The sequence below is a fragment of the Apteryx mantelli genome, chromosome 23 (genome assembly GCF_036417845.1).
Source record: "Apteryx mantelli isolate bAptMan1 chromosome 23, bAptMan1.hap1, whole genome shotgun sequence".
NCBI lineage: Eukaryota > Metazoa > Chordata > Aves > Apterygiformes > Apterygidae > Apteryx > Apteryx mantelli.
The window spans coordinates 8,715,893-8,735,602 of NC_090000.1; the positions used below are offsets into that span (position 1 = coordinate 8,715,893).

The following is a 19,710-nucleotide window of genomic DNA, read 5'->3' on the forward strand; positions in this document are numbered from 1 at the left end:
ATGCTCAGAAGGGATGAGGATGCTCGGTAGGGATGAGGATGCTCAGGAGGGATGAGGATGCTTGGGAGCAATGAGGATGCTTGGGAGCGATGAGGATGCTCGGGAGGGACACGGACGCTCGGGAGCGATGAGGATGCTCGGGAGGGACGCGGATGCTCGCCGAGGACGGATGCCCGCCCAGCTCCGCCCCTCTTTCCTGTCCGCTTTTTGCTGGCGGAAAACGCCTTTTGTAAAACGACCAATAAACCCAATTTGTTAAGCAGTGCCGAGCGGCTCGGGGCCCCGCGTCGCATCCCGCGCCGGCTCTCCGTTTCCGCCGGGAAGTGGCTCTTTATTGCCAAGCCGTGCGCGGGTTAGTAGGCGGGAAAACACGGCCGGGTTAGTAGCGGATGAAGAAATTGGAGCGGGAGCGAGTCCGTGCCACGGCGCTGGCCGTCCTACACCCTCCGCGCCGATGTCCCTCTGCTCCTCTCCCTCCCGGGTCCGGCGGCGGCGTGCGGGACTCCGAGCGCTGGCACGGCCCAGGGGCTGCCGGCCGCCAGCCCGCGGGAACCTGGAAGGGGAAAGGATTTTTTGGGATGCTGTGTCACCCCAGAGGGAACACTGGCATGTCACCAAGGGGTGGTTGTGGCAGCGTAGCTGGTTCCCAATGGGTGCTGGGATCCCGGATTTAGCCCAGTTGGGGGGTGCCCATCACCCCGGCATCGGGGCGCCGCCGTGCCCAGCCATCGCTCACCGTGCCGTTGATGCGGGAAGGCCCAAGCTGGGCTCGGCACCGCCTCGTCCTCCTCCGGCTTCGCCCTCCAGCCTGGCTCGGCCTCCAGTGCCGCCATCCAGCCCCAGGTGGGCCGCAGCGGGCCCTCGAGGAAGAGGAGTCCCTCCGAGGGCGAGGAAGGCAGGGAGAAACCTGCCGGGAAAACACTCCATCTAAGCCCATCCGCCCCACTCCCCCCCAAAAAAATTTCCTCGGCGGGGACGGCTCCCCGCTTGGCCGGGAGGTGCTCACCCGCGTCGAGCCCCTCGTCGTCCTCATCGTCGCGGTCGAGGCTGAAGCAGAGGCTGTCGACGGCCAGGGCCAGGGCGCGGGCGAAGTCGGCGTCGGCAAGGAAGGAGCCGTCGGAGGAGCTCACCAGGCTGCAGCGGGCGCTGGCGAAGTTTTCCTCCGAGACGGAGCCCCAGCCGTTGAGCAGCGAGCCCGCCGCCGTCCGCTCTTCCTCCTCCTCCTCTTCCTCCTCTTCCTCGGGGTCGCCCAGCTCGGAGGCCGGCGGCCCGCAGATGTAGCCGTAGGTGTGCGGCGGCGAGAAGGGCCGCGGTGGTGGCGGCGGGGGGCTGCGGTGAGACGGTTCCCGCCGCGCCGCGCTCCCGCCCCGCCGCCCCGCATCCGACGGCCTGGAAGGAACATCCTCGGCCCGTTCCAGGGATTCGGCCACCCGCTCTGGCGTCAGGACGCTGTCGCCGTCGTCGCTGAGCGATGGCGACGGCGAGAGGCGGCTGCTGGCCACCGGTCCCGGGGACCTGCGGGCGCCGTGGGAAAATCCTGCCGCTCGTTCCCGCGCCGCGGCCGCCGCGGGAACATCCGGCCTGGCCGCTCCGTAGCACCCGCTGCCCTGACCCGGGTTGGGGGGGGACTCACCGGGTCGGTGGGTGCCGGGCGCGGGGTGGCCCCCCGGGGGTGGGGGAGCCCAGCGAGGCGCTGCAGTGCCGCGGTTTTGGGGAGCTGAACGCCGGCGGCGGGTCCGGGACGGCTCCTTGCGGGGGGACGGGGATGGAGGTGGCGGTGTCACCGTGGACGTCCCCACCCTCGAGGTGGCCCCGTGGGGTTGAGGGTGCCCCTCGCCACCCCCTTCTCCCCAACCTCGCTCACCGGTCGGCACTCCGGGGTGACCCCCGCGGTGGCAGGGGGGGTCGGGGCAGCTCCCGGCCTCCCCGGCTGGGGGGTCCCCACGGAAGATGCCGGGGTCAGGGGACCCGTGGTGGCCTCGGCTTGGCTCCTCCGAGGATGGTGCTGGTGGGGCGAGAAGGGCAGGGCCGGGCACCCGCGGGCGCCGGACCCCCTTCCCCGGTGAGGGGCCGTGAGCGCGACCCACGTGCCCCCCCTCTGTCCTCAGCATTGTCCCACCCTGGCTCCCTGCTGCCGGGGGAGCAGGTCCCGTGGCCCGTGGTGGGGGTCCCACGTGCCCTCTGTGGGTCCCATGTCACCATGGGGGGGTCCCATGCCACCATGGAGGGGTCCCATGTCACCATGGAGGGGTCCCATGGCACCCGGCGTGGATCCCAACCACCCTCTGGGGGTCCCGCAGCACCATGAAGGGCTCCTGGGCACTGGGTGAGGGTCCCAGCCACCCCGTGTGCGTCCCACGACACCATGGCGGGTGTCCCAGACACCGGGTGGGGGTCCCACAGCACCAGGGAGAGGTCCCAGCCCCCCCTGTGTGGGTCCCATGGCACCGGGTGGGGGTCCCACGGCACCATGGAGGGGTCCCAGACTCCTGTGCACGTACCACCACGCTGGATGAAGGTCCCACGGCACCACGGAGGAGGTCCTAGCCCCCCTGTGCGGGTGCCACTGCACCGAGTGGGTGTCCCAGGTCCCACGGAGGGGGTCGAGGGCCCCATGGGAGGGGTCCCGGACCCCCAGAGCCGGGGGGACTCACTGGTGTCACTCCAGAGGAGGTGGCTGCTGAGGCTGCTGCTGCTGCCGAGGGTTTTGGAGCCGGAGGTGGATTTCCAGGTGTCCGAGAGCCAGGGCGAGTCACCAGCCTCCAGCCTGCGGGGCCGAAGCACCGTCAGGGTGTCACTCCCGCCACCCCGGGGTGCCCCGGCCACCGGCCCCTTCTCCTTGCTCACCTCTGCCGGGCCACCGTGTCCTCACCAGCGCAGCGGCACAGACCTGTGGAGATGGTCGCGGTGGTGCCTCCAGGGTGGCACGTGGCAGGTGCCGAGCCCAGGGGGTCCCCGCCGCTGCCACCGACCCTCCCTGCTCACCTTTGCCGCGGGGGCCACCGGCGCGGCGCCGGCACAGGTAGATCAGGAAGGCCAGGAGGGTCACCCAGAGCAGGGCGCCAGCGCCGGTGATGACGGCGGCCGAGGGCAGCGCCTCCGGGTCCTGCGCCACCGCCTCCAGGAGAGGCTCTGAGGAGGCCACAGCGTCACCCCCCACCAGGACGCGATGCCGCGGAGGGATCCCCTTCCCTGCACCCCGTCGCCTACCCGGGACGCCGCAGGTGATGTTGCTGGGCACCCCCAGCCCCGCGCCGTTGAAAGCCGCCACCTGGATGCAGTATGTGGCCCTGGGGCCCAGGAGGAAGGTTTCCAGGCGGCGGGTTCCTCCGTCCACTGTCCTGTTGGTGTGGTGGTGAGAGCCGTTGCCCAGGGACCAGACCTGCCGGGCACGGAGAGGGAACTGGCACTCGCCCTTGCTTGTGTCCCATGCCACGCATGGGTATCCCCTTGGATAGGCACCTCATCCTTGGGTGCGTCCCTTTGGGTAGACCCTCCTTGGGTGGATCACCTTGGATGGATCCCCCTGGGACAGACATCCACCTTGCATGGACCCTCGCATGGACCCCCTTGGGTGGATCCCCTTGCATGGACCCTTTGGTCAGATTCCACACGGATGGACTCCTTGAATGGATCCCTCTTGGACAGACCCTCCCTTGGACTGACCACTCTGGATGGACTCCTTGGATGCCAACCCCCTTGGACTTTCCTGGATGGACCCTCTGCATGGACCCCCCTTGGAGGGACCTCCTAGGCTGGACCCCTTGGATGATCTCTTTGGATGGGTGCCCTTAGAAGGACCTCCTTGGATGGATCCCCTTAGATGGACATCCTTGGATGCCCTTCTTTGGATGGACCCTCTTGGATGGACCTCCTTGCATGGACCCCTTGCATTGACCACGTTAGATGGACCTCCTAGCATGTATCCCACAGCACGGGCCCCTTGGATGCATGTCTTGGATGGATCCCTCTTGGATAGACCCTCCCTTGGATGGACCCCATTAGATAGACCCGCCTGGATGAACCTCCTTGGCCAGCAGCTCCTGGTGCCTCCCCGGTGCCCCTAACCTTGTAGCCGCGGATGATGCCGTTGTGGGCGTCGGGAGGAGGCGGCTCCCAGCTCACGACCACGGTGCCGTTCCCCATCTCAGCCTGTCCCACGGTGACGTGCTGGGGCGCCGCGCTCGGCGCTGCCGAGACAGCGAGGCTGAGACCCCCCCCATGGCCCCCAGCTGGCCCCCATGCCCTTGGCATCCTACTGGGCGAGGGGTGGCCCCGGTCCCTCGCGCGCTCCCTGCCCGGAGCTACCTTCCTCGGGTATCCAGAGGTGCCTGGTGTTGCTGTCCAAGCCCTGGGCTCCCCTGGCGTAGGGCCGGACCTTGAACTCATACTTGTAGCCCCTCCGGAGCGCGGGGATGGTGGCGCTGAGCTCCCTGCCCGCATCACGCTGTGCCCAGGTGGTGCTGGCAGGGAGCAGGCAGCGGTACAGCACCGTGAAGCCCTCCGGCGCCGGCGCCGGCGTCAGCACCTGGAGGCGAAGGGAAGGGAGCGTAACGGCACGGAGCTGGCGGCCGGGGGCAGGGGACGTCGGGTGACTTCAGCCCCATCTGTTCCCCCCCTCCGACCCGTCGCATCCCGGCGATGCACCAACCCGCCAGTGGAGCCGGACGGCGGCCGCGGAGGGGAGCGCGGTGCTGTTGTCCAGGTGCAGCCGCACGGCCAGCAGGTCCCGCGGCACGGCCTCCTGCCCACCCGTCTCTGGGAGGTCTGTGGGCAGAGGAAAGACTCGCGACAGCGCCGGGCAAGGCGTTGGGCTGCTGGCATCCCACCTGGGATAACTGTGCCTGGAGAGCCTGAAGTCTCCTTAGATGGATCCCCTGGGATGAACCCCCTGTGATGGAGCCCTCTTGGATGGACCCCCCTGGATAGACCCCCTTGACTGGACCACCCCCTCGATGCATCCCACTTGTTGGACCCCCCCCTTCGATGGATCCCTTTTGGGTAGATCTCCCTTTTATGGACCCTACCCTTGGATGAACCCCCTCCTCGGATGGACCAGCTTGGGTGGATCCCCTTTAGATGGACTCCCTTGGAGGGATCCTCCTTGGATGGTCCCTCCTTAAATGGACCCCATTGGATGGATTCCACTTCGATGGACCCTCTTTAGGTGGACCCCCCCTTGGATGGACCCCCCCTTGGATGGATCCCTCTTGGATGGACCTTTCCTTAGTTGGACCCCATTGGATGTATCCCTCTAGGATGGACCCTCCTCAGGTGAACCCTCCTTAGATGGACCCTCTTGGATGGATTCCTCTTGGATGGACCCTTCTTTAGTTGGACCCCATTGGATGGATCCCACTTGGATGGGCCTTCCTTAGATGGACACCCCCCCCCTTGGACGGATACCCTTGGATGGGCCAGCTTGGGTGGATCCCCCTTAGATGGATGACCTAGAATGGACCCCCCTTTAGATGGACCCTCTTGGATGGACTCCCCTTAGATGGACCAACCCGGGCAGACCCCCACAGATGGTCCCCCATGGATGGACCCCACCCGGGTGGGCGGGCGCCGCCACCTACCCTCCACGCGGAGGACGGCCGTGGCGGCCGCGGTGCCCAGCTGGCTCTGGGCCGTGCAGACGTAGGTGCCCGAGTCGGCGGGCGACACGGCGTAGAGGCGCAACGTGTGCTCCCGGTCCACCTCGTGCCTGGGGACGCGAGTGCTCCCGTCAGTGTGGCGGGGGACGCGAGGACCACGGTGTCCCCCTGCGTTGGCCGGCACCTACCTGCCCCAGGGCAGGTCCCCGCGCTCCTTGTGCCACTGCACCCAGGGCAGCGGGTCGCCCTGGGTGCCGCACGCCAGCTCCACGGTGCTGCCGGCGGCTGCCGCCGTGTCGCTGGGGGGCCGCACGATGGCCGGCTTCTCTGGGGACGAGGCGGGTGACAAGGGGGGGGGGTGAGACGGCGCCGGACACCCCAAAACCCGATGCGACCTTGCGGTTGTCCCCTCCGCTCACCCAGGACGGAGACCAGCGCTGGGCGGCTCTCCCGCTCGCCCGCCGGGTTGGTGGCCACGCACACGTAGGCGCCCGAGTCGCTGCGCCGCGCCGGGGCCACCCGGAGCTTCCCGTGGGACACCTGGGCAGCACACGGTGGGGACGGTCACGGCTGTCACCGTCCCCCCCTTCCAAAAAAATGCTGGTGCCCCACGCTGACGCTCACCTCGTGGCGCCCCGACGCCAAGTCGAGGGCGACGCCGTCCTTCTTCCAGGTGACGCTGGGCTCGGGGTGGCCCCAGGGGGCCACGCAGGGCAGCTCCAGCGCTTGCCCCGCCGTGGCCACCAAGTCGCCGGGCTGCAGGCGGAAATTTTCCCGCAGGGCTGCAAGACGGGGAAGGCGTCGGGAAGAGCCGCTCGCCCGTTCCGGTGCCGGTGGTGGTGGCACTTACCGGCGACGGAGACCGTGGCGTTCCTGCTGGTGGCCGTGCCCAGGCGGTTGGTGGCCACGCAGGTGTAGACGCCCTCGTCGGTGCCCCGCTCGAGGCGGAGGAAGACGAGGGAGCCGCCGGGCAGCAGCGTCCGGGAGGACCCGGAGTCATCCCGGCTCGTCCCTACGGGCTGCCCATCCCGGTACCAGGTGACCGCGGGTGCCGGGACACCGTCCGCCCGGCACCGCAGCATGGCCGGCTGGTCCCCGCGTGCCGCCAGGTCCGACGGATGCTCCACGATACGTGGCGCCGCTTCGCCGGCCGGCGGCTGGCAGCCTGCGGGGGCGTGCGGCGAGCGCGTCGGGCCTCAGCGGCGGGACGACGCGGGTGTTGTCCCCCCACTCACCCCAAATCCCATCTTGCACCCATTTTCGCCACCCGCCGCAACCCTCCCGCCGTTGCAAAGGGCGAAGCCAGCCGCCCCCGCGGGCAGAGTTAAGGGGATTTTGCACCGCCGTGGTTCAGCGTTCCCAGCGGCGGCCACCCCCCCTTCCCAAATCCAGGATTCCCGGCCCCGTTTTGTCCCCCCAATGGGGTGCACTCACCTGCCAGGCGCAGCAAGGCAACACAGAGCCCCAGCCCCAGCGCCGCGGCCCGGCCGCCCGCCATGCCGACCCCGCGGGCGTCCCGCCGATGCCGACCTTCCTGTTTCCTCCCGGAGCCTCCGGGCCGGATCCGGGCCCTCCCTGGAGCAGAGCCCCAGCCAAGGACGGCCGCTGCTTAGCTTGCTTTTTGCAACGCCCGTCCGCCGCCCCCCAAATCCCCGTGCATCTCCCTAAAACCCCCCCCCCGGGATCCGTCCCGACCTGCCTCCGCACCCCGAATTAAAAGGGGGGTTAAAAGCGATGCAAAGGGACCCCCCCCCCCGTGCAACCCCGCGGGACGGCTCGCCGGCGCGGTGACAATAGCCGGACGCAGGGCAGGAAGCACCGAGATGGACGCGAGCAGCTCGGAGGGGCCGGGGCAGCGGGTGCCCCGCTTGGGGGGCACCCTGGGGCCCGCGGCGCCCGGAGGGAGCACAGCCTCAGGATGCGGGTGCATAATTTGGGGTGCGGGGCAGGAGGGGTGGCTGTGCACGGTGCTGGGCGCGTGCTGTCCTCCGTCCCCACGGCGCGTGGAGCTGGCAGTGCCCCACGGTCCGGCGGTGCACGGAGTGTGCACGTCCTGTGTCCCGCGGTGCATGGAGCATGTGTGTACTGTGTCCCACGGTGCACATCCTGCACATCCCGTGTCCCCGTGGTGCACACAGTGTGCACGTCCCGTGTTCCGCAATGCACACAGCATGCACATCCCGTGTCCCACGGTGCGTGGAGCACACATGTACCGTGTCCCTGCAGTGCACAGAGTGTGCACATCCCATGTTCCGCAATGCACAGAGCGTGCACATCCCGTGTCCCTGTGGTGCACAGAGCGTGCACATCCCGTGTTCCGCAATGCAATGATCATGCACATCCCATGTCCCCATGGTGCAGAGCGTGCACATCTCATGTCCCCACGGTGCATGGAGCATGCACATCCCATGTCCCCATGGTGCAGAGCATGCACATCCCGTGTTCCCATGGTGCATGGAGCATGCACATCCCATGTCCCCATGGTGCAGAGCATGCACATCCCGTGTCCCTGCAGTGCACACAGCATGCACATCCCGTGTACTGCAATGCACAGAGCATGCACATCCCATGTCCCCATGGTGCATGGAGCATGCACATCCCGTGTCCTACAATGCACATGGCATGCACATCCCATGTCCCCACGGTGCACAGAGCGTGCACATCCCGTGTCCTACAATGCACAGTGTGCACATCCCATGTCCCCGTGGTGCATGGAACATGCACATCCCGTGTCCTGCAATGCACATGGTGTGCACATCCCGTGTCCCCGCGGTGCACAGAGCATGCACATCCCGTGTCCCCGTGGTGCACAGTGTGCACATCCCGTGTCCCCACGGTGCATGGAGCATGCACATCCCGTGTCCTGCAATGCACATGGCGTGCACATCCCATGTCCCCGCAATGCACACAGCATGCACATCCCGTGTCCCCATGGTGCATGGAGCATACACATCCCGTGTCCCTGCGGTGCACAGAGCATGCACATCCCGTGTCCTACAATGCACACAGCATGCACATCCCGTGTCCCCAAAATGCACAGAGCGTGCACATCCCGTGTCCCTGTGGTGCACAGCATGCACATCCTGTGTCCCCGCAGTGCACAGAGCATGCACATCCCGTGTCCTGCAATGCACATGGCGCGCACATCCCGTGTCCCCGTGATGCAGAGAGTGTGCACATCCCATCCCATGTCCCTGCGGCGCACGCAGCTGCCCACATCCCACCACTCACCACGCCGGGAGCCCCCCGGGAATGGCTTCAGCCAAAAAAGCCGGAGGAGTGCGGAGCTCCCACCCCACTCCAGCAGGGAGCAGTGTGACAGCCCTCTGGGAAGCCATCAGTAGGGACCAGAGTGAACAGCGCACACGTTCTCAGCTGCCACCCTCCACTCGGAGGCCCTGTGCATCCAGGTCCCCTCTGCGCCCTCCCCCAGCACACAAAGGCACCCGCGGGTCCCGCCGGCCGGGTAGTACGTTTAGTTTATTGGTTAGTAGCGACCACGGGGCCCGGCGAGCAAGGCCTTGCCCCCTGCACCCCGAGCGCCCCGGGGTGCCCCGGCACCCGCCCCAGGGCCCGGCGAGCTCGGCCGGCCGCTCTCCGCTTTCATCCTAAACCTATTTCCCGGTAAGGCCGAGCGGAAACGCAAACGTGCGCGGGCGCAAAAAAACACAAACCGGGCGATTTTCACAGAAAATCCCGACGCGGCGGAGGGAAGGGACTAACTAGCGAGCGGGCGGCGAGCGGCGGGGCGCGGGGGCCGGGGCGGAGCTCGGTCGGGGCCTCGGGGCCCTCGTTTCGGGGACGGGGCGCGCTCCGTGCACACGCTCTCTGCCCGCGTCGCAGGCATGTTCTGCCTGCGCGCTGCCTGCACGCTCCGGGCACGCTCTTTCCGCGTGCTCCTTGCGTGCTCCCTCCGCGTGCTCCGTGCGTGCTCTCGTGTGCTCTGTGCACACTCTTTGCACGCTCTGTGCACACTCTCTGTCTGCAAGCTCCGTGCACGCTCTCTTGCACGCTCCGTGCACGCTTACCCTGCATGCTCTGTGCACGCTCACTCTGCACGGTCCATGCAGGCCCCTTGCAGGCTCCATGCATGCTAATGGCGCATGCTCGGCGCATGCCGTCTCCAGACGCTCCATGCATGCCCCCTTGCACGCTCCGTGCATGCTCTCTCTGCACGGTCCGTGCATGCTCTCTCCGTGTGCTCCGTGCATGCTCTCTTGCATGCTCCGGGCACGCTTTCTCTGCGCATTCTGTGCACACTTTTTCCATATGCTCCGTGCACGCTCTCTCTGCATGCTACATGCACAGGCATGCCACATGCTCCGTGCGCGCCCTCTTGCATGCTCCAGGCATGCTCCCTCCGCACGTTCTGTGCCTGCTCTCTCCACATGCTCCGTGCCTGCTCTCTCCACATGCTCCGTGCCTGCTCTCTCCACACGCTCCGTGCATGCCCTCTTGCACACTCTGTGCCTGCTCTCTCTGCATGCTCCATGCTCGCTCTCTCTGCACGCTCCATGCACGCTCACACCACATGCTCTGTGCCTACTCTCTCTGCATGCTTCGTGCACACCCTCTTGCACGCTCCGTGCCTGCTCTCTTTGTGCGCTCTGTGCACGCTCACACCACACGCTCTGTGCACACCCTCTTGCAAGCTCTGTGCCCGCTCTCTCCGCACACTCCGTGCACACCCTCTTGCATGCTCCGTGCCTGCTCTCTTGCAAGCTCTGTCACTGCTCTCTCTGTGCACTCTGTGCACACCCTCTTGCACACTCCGTGCACGCCCTCTTGCATGCTCCGTGCCCACTCTCTTGCAAGCTCCATCACTGCTCTATCTGTGCACTCTGTGCACACCCTCTTGCACGCTCCGTGCCTGCCCTCTTGCATGCTCTGTGCCTGCTCTCTTGCAAGCTCCGTCACTGCTCTCTCTGTGCACTCCGTGCACGCCCTCTTGCACACTCCGTGCACGCTCTCTTGCCTGCTCTGTGCCCGTTCTCTTGCACACTCCGTGCACGCCCTCTTGCACACTCCGTGCACGCTCTCTTGCACACTCTGTGCATGCCCTCTTGCACACTCCGTGCACGCTCTCTTGCACGCTCTGTGCACACCCTCTTGCAAGCTCCGTGCCTGCTCTCTCCGCACGCTCCATGCACGCTCTCTTGCATGCTCCGTGCACACCCTCTTGAAAGCTCTGTGCCCGCTCTCTTGCACGCTCCGTGCCCACCCTCTTGCAAGCTCCGTGCCTGCTCTCTCCGCACGCTCCATGCATGCCCTCTTGCACGCTCCGTGCACGCTCTCTTGCACACTCCGTGCCCGCTCTCTTGCAAGCTCCGTGCCTGCTCCCTCTGCACGCTCTGTGCACGCTCTCTTGCAAGCTCTGTGCACGCCCTCTTGCACGCTCCGTGCCCGCTCCCTCCGCACGCCCCAGCCCCGGGCACGCGTGCTTTCCGCGCGCTCCGCACACGCTGCCGCGGGCCACGCCAGCGCCCCGGGGCAGGGTGGAGGGGTGTGTGTGTGGGGGCGCAGGGACCGCTAGCAAATTAGTGGCTTCCCGCCGCGCCGCGGGCCCGGGCCCCCACCCCACCGCCGGCGAGCCGAGCGCGGCCCGCGGCGCCCGCCGCTCAGGCGCTGATCTCCACGGCGGCGGCGGCCTCCTCCTGCTCCCGGATGACGTGCACACCGGCAGTCCGCAGGAGGCGCGGGGCGGCGCGGGAGCGAGCCGGCGAGCCCGGCGGCGAGCGGTGCGGCCGCGCCGAGGCCGGCGAGCGAGCCGGCGAGCGGTGGTAGCGACGGGCCGAGCGAGCTGGGGCACCGGGTGAGCGGCCCGCCGGCGCGTAGCCCGGTGCCGGAGGCTCGGCACTGCTCCGGGGTTCGCCGGGCGCCGCGTCCTCCTCGGCCTCGGGTGACTCCTGCAAAGCGAGCGGGTGGGCAGTGGGTTTGGTGATGGCGCCACGCGCTCGGGACGCCCCCGGTGCCGCCGGTGTCCCCGGTGCCGCCGGCTCACCTTGTCCTTGAGGATGTAGAGGGCCACGGGGTTCTTGCGGTCGGGCTCGGCGCTGCGCGCGGCGGCCTCGGCTGCAGGGAGGCGAGGGCGGCCGTGGCGTCGCGTCCGTCCCCCCCGCTGCCACCAGCTGCCGTTCGGGGATGGGGTGCAGGGGGATGGGGGGACGGGGGCGCCCCGCGCTGCAGCCCGGCCCCAGCTCCGGTGGCAGGGAGGTGGGCGGCGAGGGGCCGGCTGCTATGGGGATGCTATGGGGGATGCTATGGGGACGCTTTGGGGGATGTGATGGGGGACGCAATGGGGAACACGATGGGGGACACGATGAGGGACATTATGGGGACGCAATGGGGGACGCAATGGGGACACTTTGGGGATGCTATGAGGATGCTATGGGGATGCTATGGGGACACTATGGGGATGCTATGGGGGACACTATGGGAGATGCTATGGGGACACTTTGGGGACGCTATGGGGGATGCAATGGGGGACACTATGGGAACACTATGGGAGATGCTATGGGAGATGCTATGTGGACACTATGGGGATGCTATGGGGGACGCAATGGGGGATGCAGTGGGAGGTGCAATGGGGAACGCGATGGGGACACTATGGGGATGCTATGGGGATACTATGTGGATGCTATGGGAGATGCTATGGGGACACTATGGGGATGTTATGGGGACACTATGGGAGATGCTATGGGGGACGCGATGGGGGATGCGATGTGGACACTGTGGGGATGCAATGGGGGATGCAATGGGAGGTGCAACGGGGGACGTGATGGGGACACTATGGGGATGCTATGGGAGATGCTAAGGGGACACTATGGGGATGCTATGGGGGACACTATGGGGATGCTATAGGGAGATGCTAAGGGGACACTAAGGGGATGCTATGGGGGACACTATGGGAGATGCTATGGCGACGCTTTGGGGGACGTGATGGGGGATGCGATGGGGGACACGAGGGGCATTATGGGGACTCAATGGGGGACGCAATGGGGACACTTTGGGGATGCTATGAGGATGCAATGGGGGACACTATGGGAACGCTATGGGAGATGCTGCGGGAGATGCTATGTGGACACTGTGGGGATGCTATGGGGGACGCAATGGGGGATGCAATGGGGGACGCGATGGGGGGTGCAATGGCGGACGCTATGGGGACACTTTGGGGATGCTATGGGAGATGCTAAGGGGACACTATGGGGATGCTATGGGGGACACTATGGGAGATGCTATGGGGACGCTTTGGGGGATGTGATGGGGGACGCGATGGGGGACACGAGGGGCATTATGGGGACTCAATGGGGGACGCAATGGGGACACTTTGGGGATGCTATGAGGATGCAATGGGGGACACTGGGAACGCTATGGGAGATGCTGCGGGAGATGCTATGCAGACACTACGGGGATGCCATGGGGATGCTATGGCGGACGCGATGGGGGACACAATGGGAACACTATGGGGACACTTTGGGGATGTTATGAGGATGCTATGGGGACACTATGGGGATGCTATGGGGGACATTATGGGAGATGCTATGGGGACACTATGGGGATGCTATGGGAAATACTATGAGAGATGCTTTGGAGATGCTATGGGGATGCTATGGGAGATGCTATGGAGACACTATGGGGGGGTACTGTGGGAACGCTATGGGGACGCCATGGGGACACCGCAGGGACGCCACGGGGACACCTAGGCCCCCCCTGCCCTGCGCTCACCCTCGTGCTTGAGGTGCTCCTCGTCCTGCTCGGCGAACTCGGCGGCACCGGGCGCCTCCGTTCCCCGCTTGCCCCTGCCCCGGGGCGAGAGCCCGTCACCCGCCGGCCCCAAATTCCCGGCTCCGGGTGCCCAGCACCCGCCACCGCCAAACACCCCCCTACTTTTTGGAGGGCTTCCAGCAGGCGCAGACGGTCACCAGCGTGACGAGGAGGAAGATGCCGCCCGTGGAGAGGATGATGTAGAGGGAGCTGCGGCCTGGGGGAAGAGCAGCCATTGGGACCCCCGCGGTGGCGCGGTGGGGGAAGGAAGAAAAAACCATAAAACCCCCCAAATCAGAGCCACATCTGCATGCAGGCACCTTATCCCGACCCCATTTTTGCAGAACCGGTGCAAAGCGCCGGGGTCTTGCAACCGCCTCGCTGCAACCCGGCTAACCGCGCGCCCTGTGCGATGCACCAAATCCGGGCATCGACGCAAATGCAACGCCCCGAACGGTGCATCGGCACCACAATTGCGGCTGGAAGGGAAAACGCAGCTGCAAAAAAAATCCTCGGATGGTGCCGGGCGGCGATGCAAAAAAAAAACCCGGCGCCGCTTACGGTAGACGGTGAGCTTGACGGGGACGCTGCGGCCCTGGCTGATGGGGTTCTCCACCAGGCAGCTGTAGACGTCGTCGTCGGCCATGAGGACGCGGGTGATGGTGAGCACCTTGTGGTCGGGCGAGAGCAGCAGGCGGGAGTCGTTGCTCAGCGGGCGCCCGTCCTTGAGCCACGTGTAGCTGGGCTTGGTGCCGTTCTCGTGCGAGCAGTTGAGCGTGACGTACTCGCTCAGCTCCAGCACCGTCGAGGACGCCACCACCACTTGCGGCTTCGACACGGGGACTGCGAGGGCGGGGAGCGAGGAGGGAGCCGCCCCAGAGGTGGGCGACCCCCTCTCCCCCCCCCGCCCCCCGAAAACACGGCCAGGGCTGCAAAACCCTTGCAAATAGCTCTTGCAAAAAAATTGGTGCGTGCACGGCGCATCGCGCTGGTGCTTGCAGCTCCTTCCTGAACCTCCTTGTTGCATCCCAACGCCTCCTTGCAGCCCCTTCCTGAACCTCCTCGTTGCATCTCACCACCTCCTTACAGCCCCTTCCCAAACCTCCCCATTGCATCCCAATGCCTTCTTGCAGCCCCTCCCCGTTGCATCCCGATACCTCCTTGAAGCCCCTTCCTGAACCTCCTTGTTGAATCCCAACACCTCCTTGAAGCCCCTTCCCAAACCTCCTTGTTGCATCCCGCTGCCTCCTTGCAGCCCCTTCCCAAACCTCCCCGTTGCATCCCAACGCCTCCTTGCAGCCCCTTCCCAAACCTCCTCATTGCATCCTGATGCCTCCTCCCAGCCCCTTCCCAAACCTCCCCATTGCATCCCAGCGCCTTCTTGCAGCCCCTTCCCAAACCTCCTTGTTGCATCCCACTGCCTCCTTGCAGCCCCTTCCCAAACCTCCCCGTTGCATCCCAACGCCTCCTTGCAGCCCCTTCCCAAACCTCCTCATTGCATCCTGATGCCTCCTCCCAGCCCCTTCCCAAACCTCCCCATTGCATCCCAGCGCCTTCTTGCAGCCCCTTCCCAAACCTCCTTGTTGCATCCCGCTGCCTCCTTGCAGCCCCTTCCCAAACCTCCTCGTTGCATCCTGACACCTCCTCGCAGCCCCTTCCCAAACCTTCTTCTTGCATCCTCACACTTCCTTGCAGCCCCTTCCCAAACCTCCATGTTGCATCCCCACGCCTCCTCACAGCCCCTTCCCAAACTTCCACGTTGCATCCTGCTGCCTCCTTGCAGCCCCTTCCCAAACCTCCTCGTTGCATCCTGACACCTCCTCGCAGCCCCTTCCCAAACCTTCTTCTTGCATCCCCACACTTCCTTGCAGCCCCTTCCCAAACCTCCTCATTGCATCTCACCGCCTCCTCGCAGACGCTTACTGTCCACGGTGAGGTTGATGGTCTTCTCGCCAGTGAAGGTGTCGTCGGTGATGGACACCTCCACCTCGTAGGTGCCCTCGTCGGCCAGCTGCAGCGGGCTGATGAGCAGCGAGCCGTTCTCCAGGATGCGGATGCGGTCGCGGTAGTCGGGCCGCAGGTTGCCGATGATCTCGGTGCCGATGGACTGCACCACGGTGACGGGCTTGTCGCGCTTGAGCTGCCACTTGACCACGGGCTTGTCGGCGCTGGCGCTGCTGTAGCGCACCGAGAGCAGCGCCGCCTTGCCCGCCGTGCCGCGCACCAGCGGCGCCGGGCTGGTGATGTTCACCCCTTGCAACAAGCCTGCCGGCGAGAGCGGGCGTCCGGGGAGGACGTGCAACCCCCCCTCCCCAAAAAAGCATGAAAACATCCCCCCCCCCCTCATTGACCACCCCGGATTGATGCTCCGGAGCTGATCGTTGCAGTGACCGGCTGCATTTCCCGTGCCCGTGCATCCCGCGGTGGGGTGCAGGCAGCACCGTGTGCATGCAGAAATGCTTGCGATGCGGGTTGCATGCAGAAACGTTTGCACCGCAGGGTGCATGCAGAAATGCTTGCAACACTGGGTGCATGCAGAAATGTTTGCACCGTGTGGTGCACGCAGAAACGCTTGCAACACGGCATGCATGCAGGAATGTTTGCACCATGGCGTGCGTGCAGAAGTGTCTGCACCACTGGCTGCATGCAGAAATGCTTGCAACACGGCGTGCGTGCACAAATGCTTGCACCATGGGTTGCATGCAGAAACATTTGCACCATGGTGTGCATGCAGAAATGCTTGCACTGTGGCGTGCGTGCAGAAACGTTTGCACTGCGGCATGCATGCAGAAACGTTTGCACCGCGGCGTGCATGCACAAATGCTTGCACCGCGGCGTGCGTGCAGAAACGCACCCCCCGAAAGAGCAGGCACAAGCGGAAAACACGGTGCCGGGGCCCAGAGGACGCCCTCATTCCCGTATTTCACCCCTTGGCACCACTTTCAAGCCAAAAAAAAAAAGGGCAGGGAGACGCCGCAGGATCCGCAGCCGGAGCAATCTCCGATTGAACCCGGCCCTTGCCCTGGGCTGAATTTCAAGACCCAAACACCAATCAAAAAAGCAATTTGCAGCCTTAAGGCAGCGTGTGCAAACCACCGGCGCAATTCAGCACGAGGCAAAAAAACCCCAAAACATCCCTTCTGCCCCCAAATCTGCTGCAAATTCCTGGGGCCGGATGCTGTCAACCGGCGGGCGAACAAGCCCCGGATTGATGGGAGGGCGAGTGGCAGCGCCCGGAGCGGCAAGAAAGGCTTTAAACAAGCCCGAAAGTCATGGGACCTATTGGTATGCAGAGCCCGTCCTCCTTCCCTGCAGGCTGCCCGAAAAAGAGAGGAAAAAAAAAAACAAGGATCCCGGTTTAAGGCCGCTTTTTTTGCACCAGGTCGTGCAAAAAAAAAAGCCTTTTTTTTTTTTTTGCGGGGAAAGAGGCACCTTGGGGGCCCCTCGCGCCGCGGCGTTGTGCAAAGCGGGTGCTTCAGGGTGTCGGCGCCCGCCGCTTTGCACGGCCCCGCGCCGCCTCTTGCAATTTTTTTTTTAATTTTGGGGGGGCAAATTCTTTTTTTTGCAAATTCCCTTTTGCAAATTCTCTTTTTTTGCAAATTCTCTTTTTTGCGAATCTCTTTTTTGCAAATCTCTTTCTTGCAAATCTCTTTTTTTGCAAACCTCTTTTTTTTGCAAATTCCCTTTTGCAAATCTCTTTTTTTGCAAATCCTCTTTCGCAAACCTCTTTTTTTGCAAATCTCTTTTTTTGCAAATTCCCTTTTGCAAATCTCTTTTTTTGCAAATTCCTTTTTGCAAATTCCTTTTTGCAAATTCCTTTTCTGCAAATTCCTTTTTTTGTAAATTCCCTTTTTTGCAAATTCCTTTTTGCAAATTCCATTTTTGCAAGTTACTTTTTGCAAATTCCTTTTCTGCAAATTCCTTTTTTGCAAATTCCTTTTTTGCAAGTAGTTACTTTCTGCAAATTCCTTTTTTGCAAGCTACTTTCTGCAAATTCCTTTTTGCAGATTCCTTTTCGCAAATTCCTTTTTCACAAATCCCTTTTTTGCAAACCTCTTTTTTTTTTGCAATTCTTTTTTTTCTTTCCTTTCTTTCCTTTTTGCATCTTTCCCCCCTTCCCCCCCTCCACGCCCGGGCGGCTTTCGCGCGTGAATGCCCAAAGATAACGGCGCGCGCGCGGCCCGAAACCCTTTGCGAACGGCCCGCTTGGCCCCCGCCGCTCTTTTAACCGCTTCGGCCCGATTGCAACCCGGAGCCTCGGGGAGCTTTTTCCACCCGAAACGGCCGAGGCCACGGAGGCGTTAAAACGCTTCGGACCGTCGGCGTTTCCACCCTCCCACCAGCTCGGAGCCACTTTTTTCCCCCCCTTTGCACCGTTCGAATCCTTATTCCCTTGCGGGAACCTTCCGAAAAACTCCAGGCTGCCGCTTCCAAATTTCTGGATTTTCCAGCTGCGTCGATTTGCCCCCCCCCGAAAAAAATTCCACTTTTTCCCTGCTTGCTTCCCCTCCTGCAGCAAAAACGCCTCCCCCCTCCCAAAGTGGCTCCCGAAATTCCCCGCTCCCCCCGGCGCAAAAACGAATAAATGACTAAAACGGGCCGAAAAATCCCCCCTTTCGCCACCTTTGCGTTGCCTCGCCAGAAGGGGGGGGGGAAATTGGGAAAAAAGGTGGTTTTCGGCACGGGGGGGGTCGGAGCCGGTTGCACGCGACCCGTCCTGCCGCGGGAACCGGGAACGCGCCCCTAAATTAGGAGCTGGCGGCGGAGGGGGGAAAACGGCCGCGTCAGCGTTTCCCACGCCGCCCCCGTTCCCGTTCCCAGGCTGGCTGGGGGCCGTTTTTTTTTCCTCTCCCCCCCCCCAAAATAAAAAGATGCCACACTATTCCGGTAAAAAAGAGTTAAGGCGAATAGGGCGGTTAAGCTAAAGGTTAAACCCTTGGCAAAATGGGGGGGGGCTCCCCAAAAAGGGCTTTTCAGAGGCTGCGCAAAAGCCACCGGGGGGGGGAAAAAAACTTATATTTTTTGGGAGGGGGCGCTCAGATTTTTTTTTTCCCCTTTTTTTCCCCACCCTTTTTCCCCCCCTTTCTTTTTCCCACCCCCCCAGGCAGGTTTTTTTTGGGGGGGGGGGGGTCCCTACCTGCGTGCAGGGCCAGGAGGCAGGCGAGGGGCAGGAGGCGGCCGGACGCTCCCCGCATTTCGGCCTCGCTCGGCGCCGGGCGCCTCGGCCGCTCCGGGCACGTCCGGCGCCTCCGGCGTCGCCTCCGCTGCCAATTTTTTTTTTTTTTCCCTTTTCCCCCCCCCCCCTTTTCTTTTTTTTCTTTTTTCTTTCCTCGCTTTTTTTTTCTCGCGCCCCGGGCACACAGAGCCCTGTGTGTTGCCCGGGCTCCGCCGGGGCCGAGCTGACATTTGCGGCCCGCGAGCGGCTTCCCCGCGGGGGGGTTGGTTTTTTTGGGGGGGGGGCTTTTTTGGGGGGGGGTCGTTGGCCGTTTATTAAGGATAAAGGCCGGGCGGATGCTCCGCTTGGAGCGAAAGGAGCAGCTCCCCCCTCTCCCCCCCCCCCAGACCTGCTGAGACCTGCACAACTCATCACCTAAGTGCGGTTCCGTTCCCCCCCCCGAAAATGGGGTTCAATACCGAGCTGGGGGGGGGGGGTCGTGGTGGCGAGGGGCTGCCGGGGAGAGGGGAGGTGGGCGGCCTTGAGTTTTGGGGAGGTGTTTCGGGGGGACGCCGCGGGGAGGCTATGGGGGGGGTGAGGGGGTGTTTGGTGGGGAGACGGTTTGGGGGATGATCTGGGGGCAGGTTTGGGGGTGCTTTTTGGGGGGGCTGTGGGGGGTGCTATGGGGGCGCTATGGGGGTTGCTATGGGGTGCAATGAGGATGCTATGGGGGTGCTATAGGGGATGCTATGGGGATACTATGGGGGTGCTAAGGGGATGCTATGGGGGTGCTAAGGGGATGCTATGGGGACACTATGGGGACGTTATGGGGTGCAATGAGGACACTATGGGGGACGTTATGGGGGATGCTATGGGGATACTATGGGGATGCTATAGGGGTGCTAGAGGGTGCTATGGGGACGCTATGGGGTGCAATGAGGACACTATGGGGGTGCAATGAGGACGCTATGGGGGATGCTATGGGGGATGCTCTGGGGATACTATGGGGATGCTATGGGGGTGCTAAGGGGATGCTATGGGAATGCTATGGGGACGCAATGGGGTGCAATGAGGACGCCGTGGGGTGCCATGAGGATGCTATGGGGGATGCTATGGGAATGCTATGGGGACGCAATGGGGTGCAATGAGGACGCCGTGGGGTGCCATGAGGACGCTAAAGGCACCACCGCGGGG

General features: G+C 64.1%; 2 protein-coding genes across 2 annotated transcripts; both read right to left on the bottom strand.

Annotated features, from left to right (window-relative positions):
• Positions 1-199: 199 nt before the first annotated feature.
• Positions 200-7,095, bottom strand: ROBO4 (roundabout guidance receptor 4). Its single transcript, XM_067310026.1, has 16 exons — positions 7,032-7,095; positions 6,448-6,762; positions 6,222-6,379; positions 6,017-6,137; positions 5,786-5,924; positions 5,580-5,707; positions 4,652-4,767; positions 4,309-4,528; positions 4,069-4,190; positions 3,211-3,382; positions 2,986-3,132; positions 2,848-2,890; positions 2,360-2,767; positions 1,007-1,515; positions 737-907; positions 200-553 (listed from the first exon to the last, which is right to left on the bottom strand). The coding sequence occupies exons 1-16, from the start codon at positions 7,093-7,095 to the stop codon at positions 438-440; spliced, it is 2,949 nt and encodes a 982-aa protein (XP_067166127.1). The 3' UTR covers positions 200-437.
• Positions 7,096-11,185: 4,090 nt separating this feature from the next.
• On the bottom strand, positions 11,186-18,556 carry HEPACAM (hepatic and glial cell adhesion molecule). The gene is made up of 7 exons (XM_067310202.1): positions 18,499-18,556; positions 15,285-15,626; positions 13,923-14,204; positions 13,485-13,578; positions 13,323-13,396; positions 11,599-11,669; positions 11,186-11,503 (listed from the first exon to the last, which is right to left on the bottom strand). The coding sequence occupies exons 1-7, from the start codon at positions 18,554-18,556 to the stop codon at positions 11,216-11,218; spliced, it is 1,209 nt and encodes a 402-aa protein (XP_067166303.1). The 3' UTR covers positions 11,186-11,215.
• Between the last annotated feature and the right edge of the window lie 1,154 nt (positions 18,557-19,710).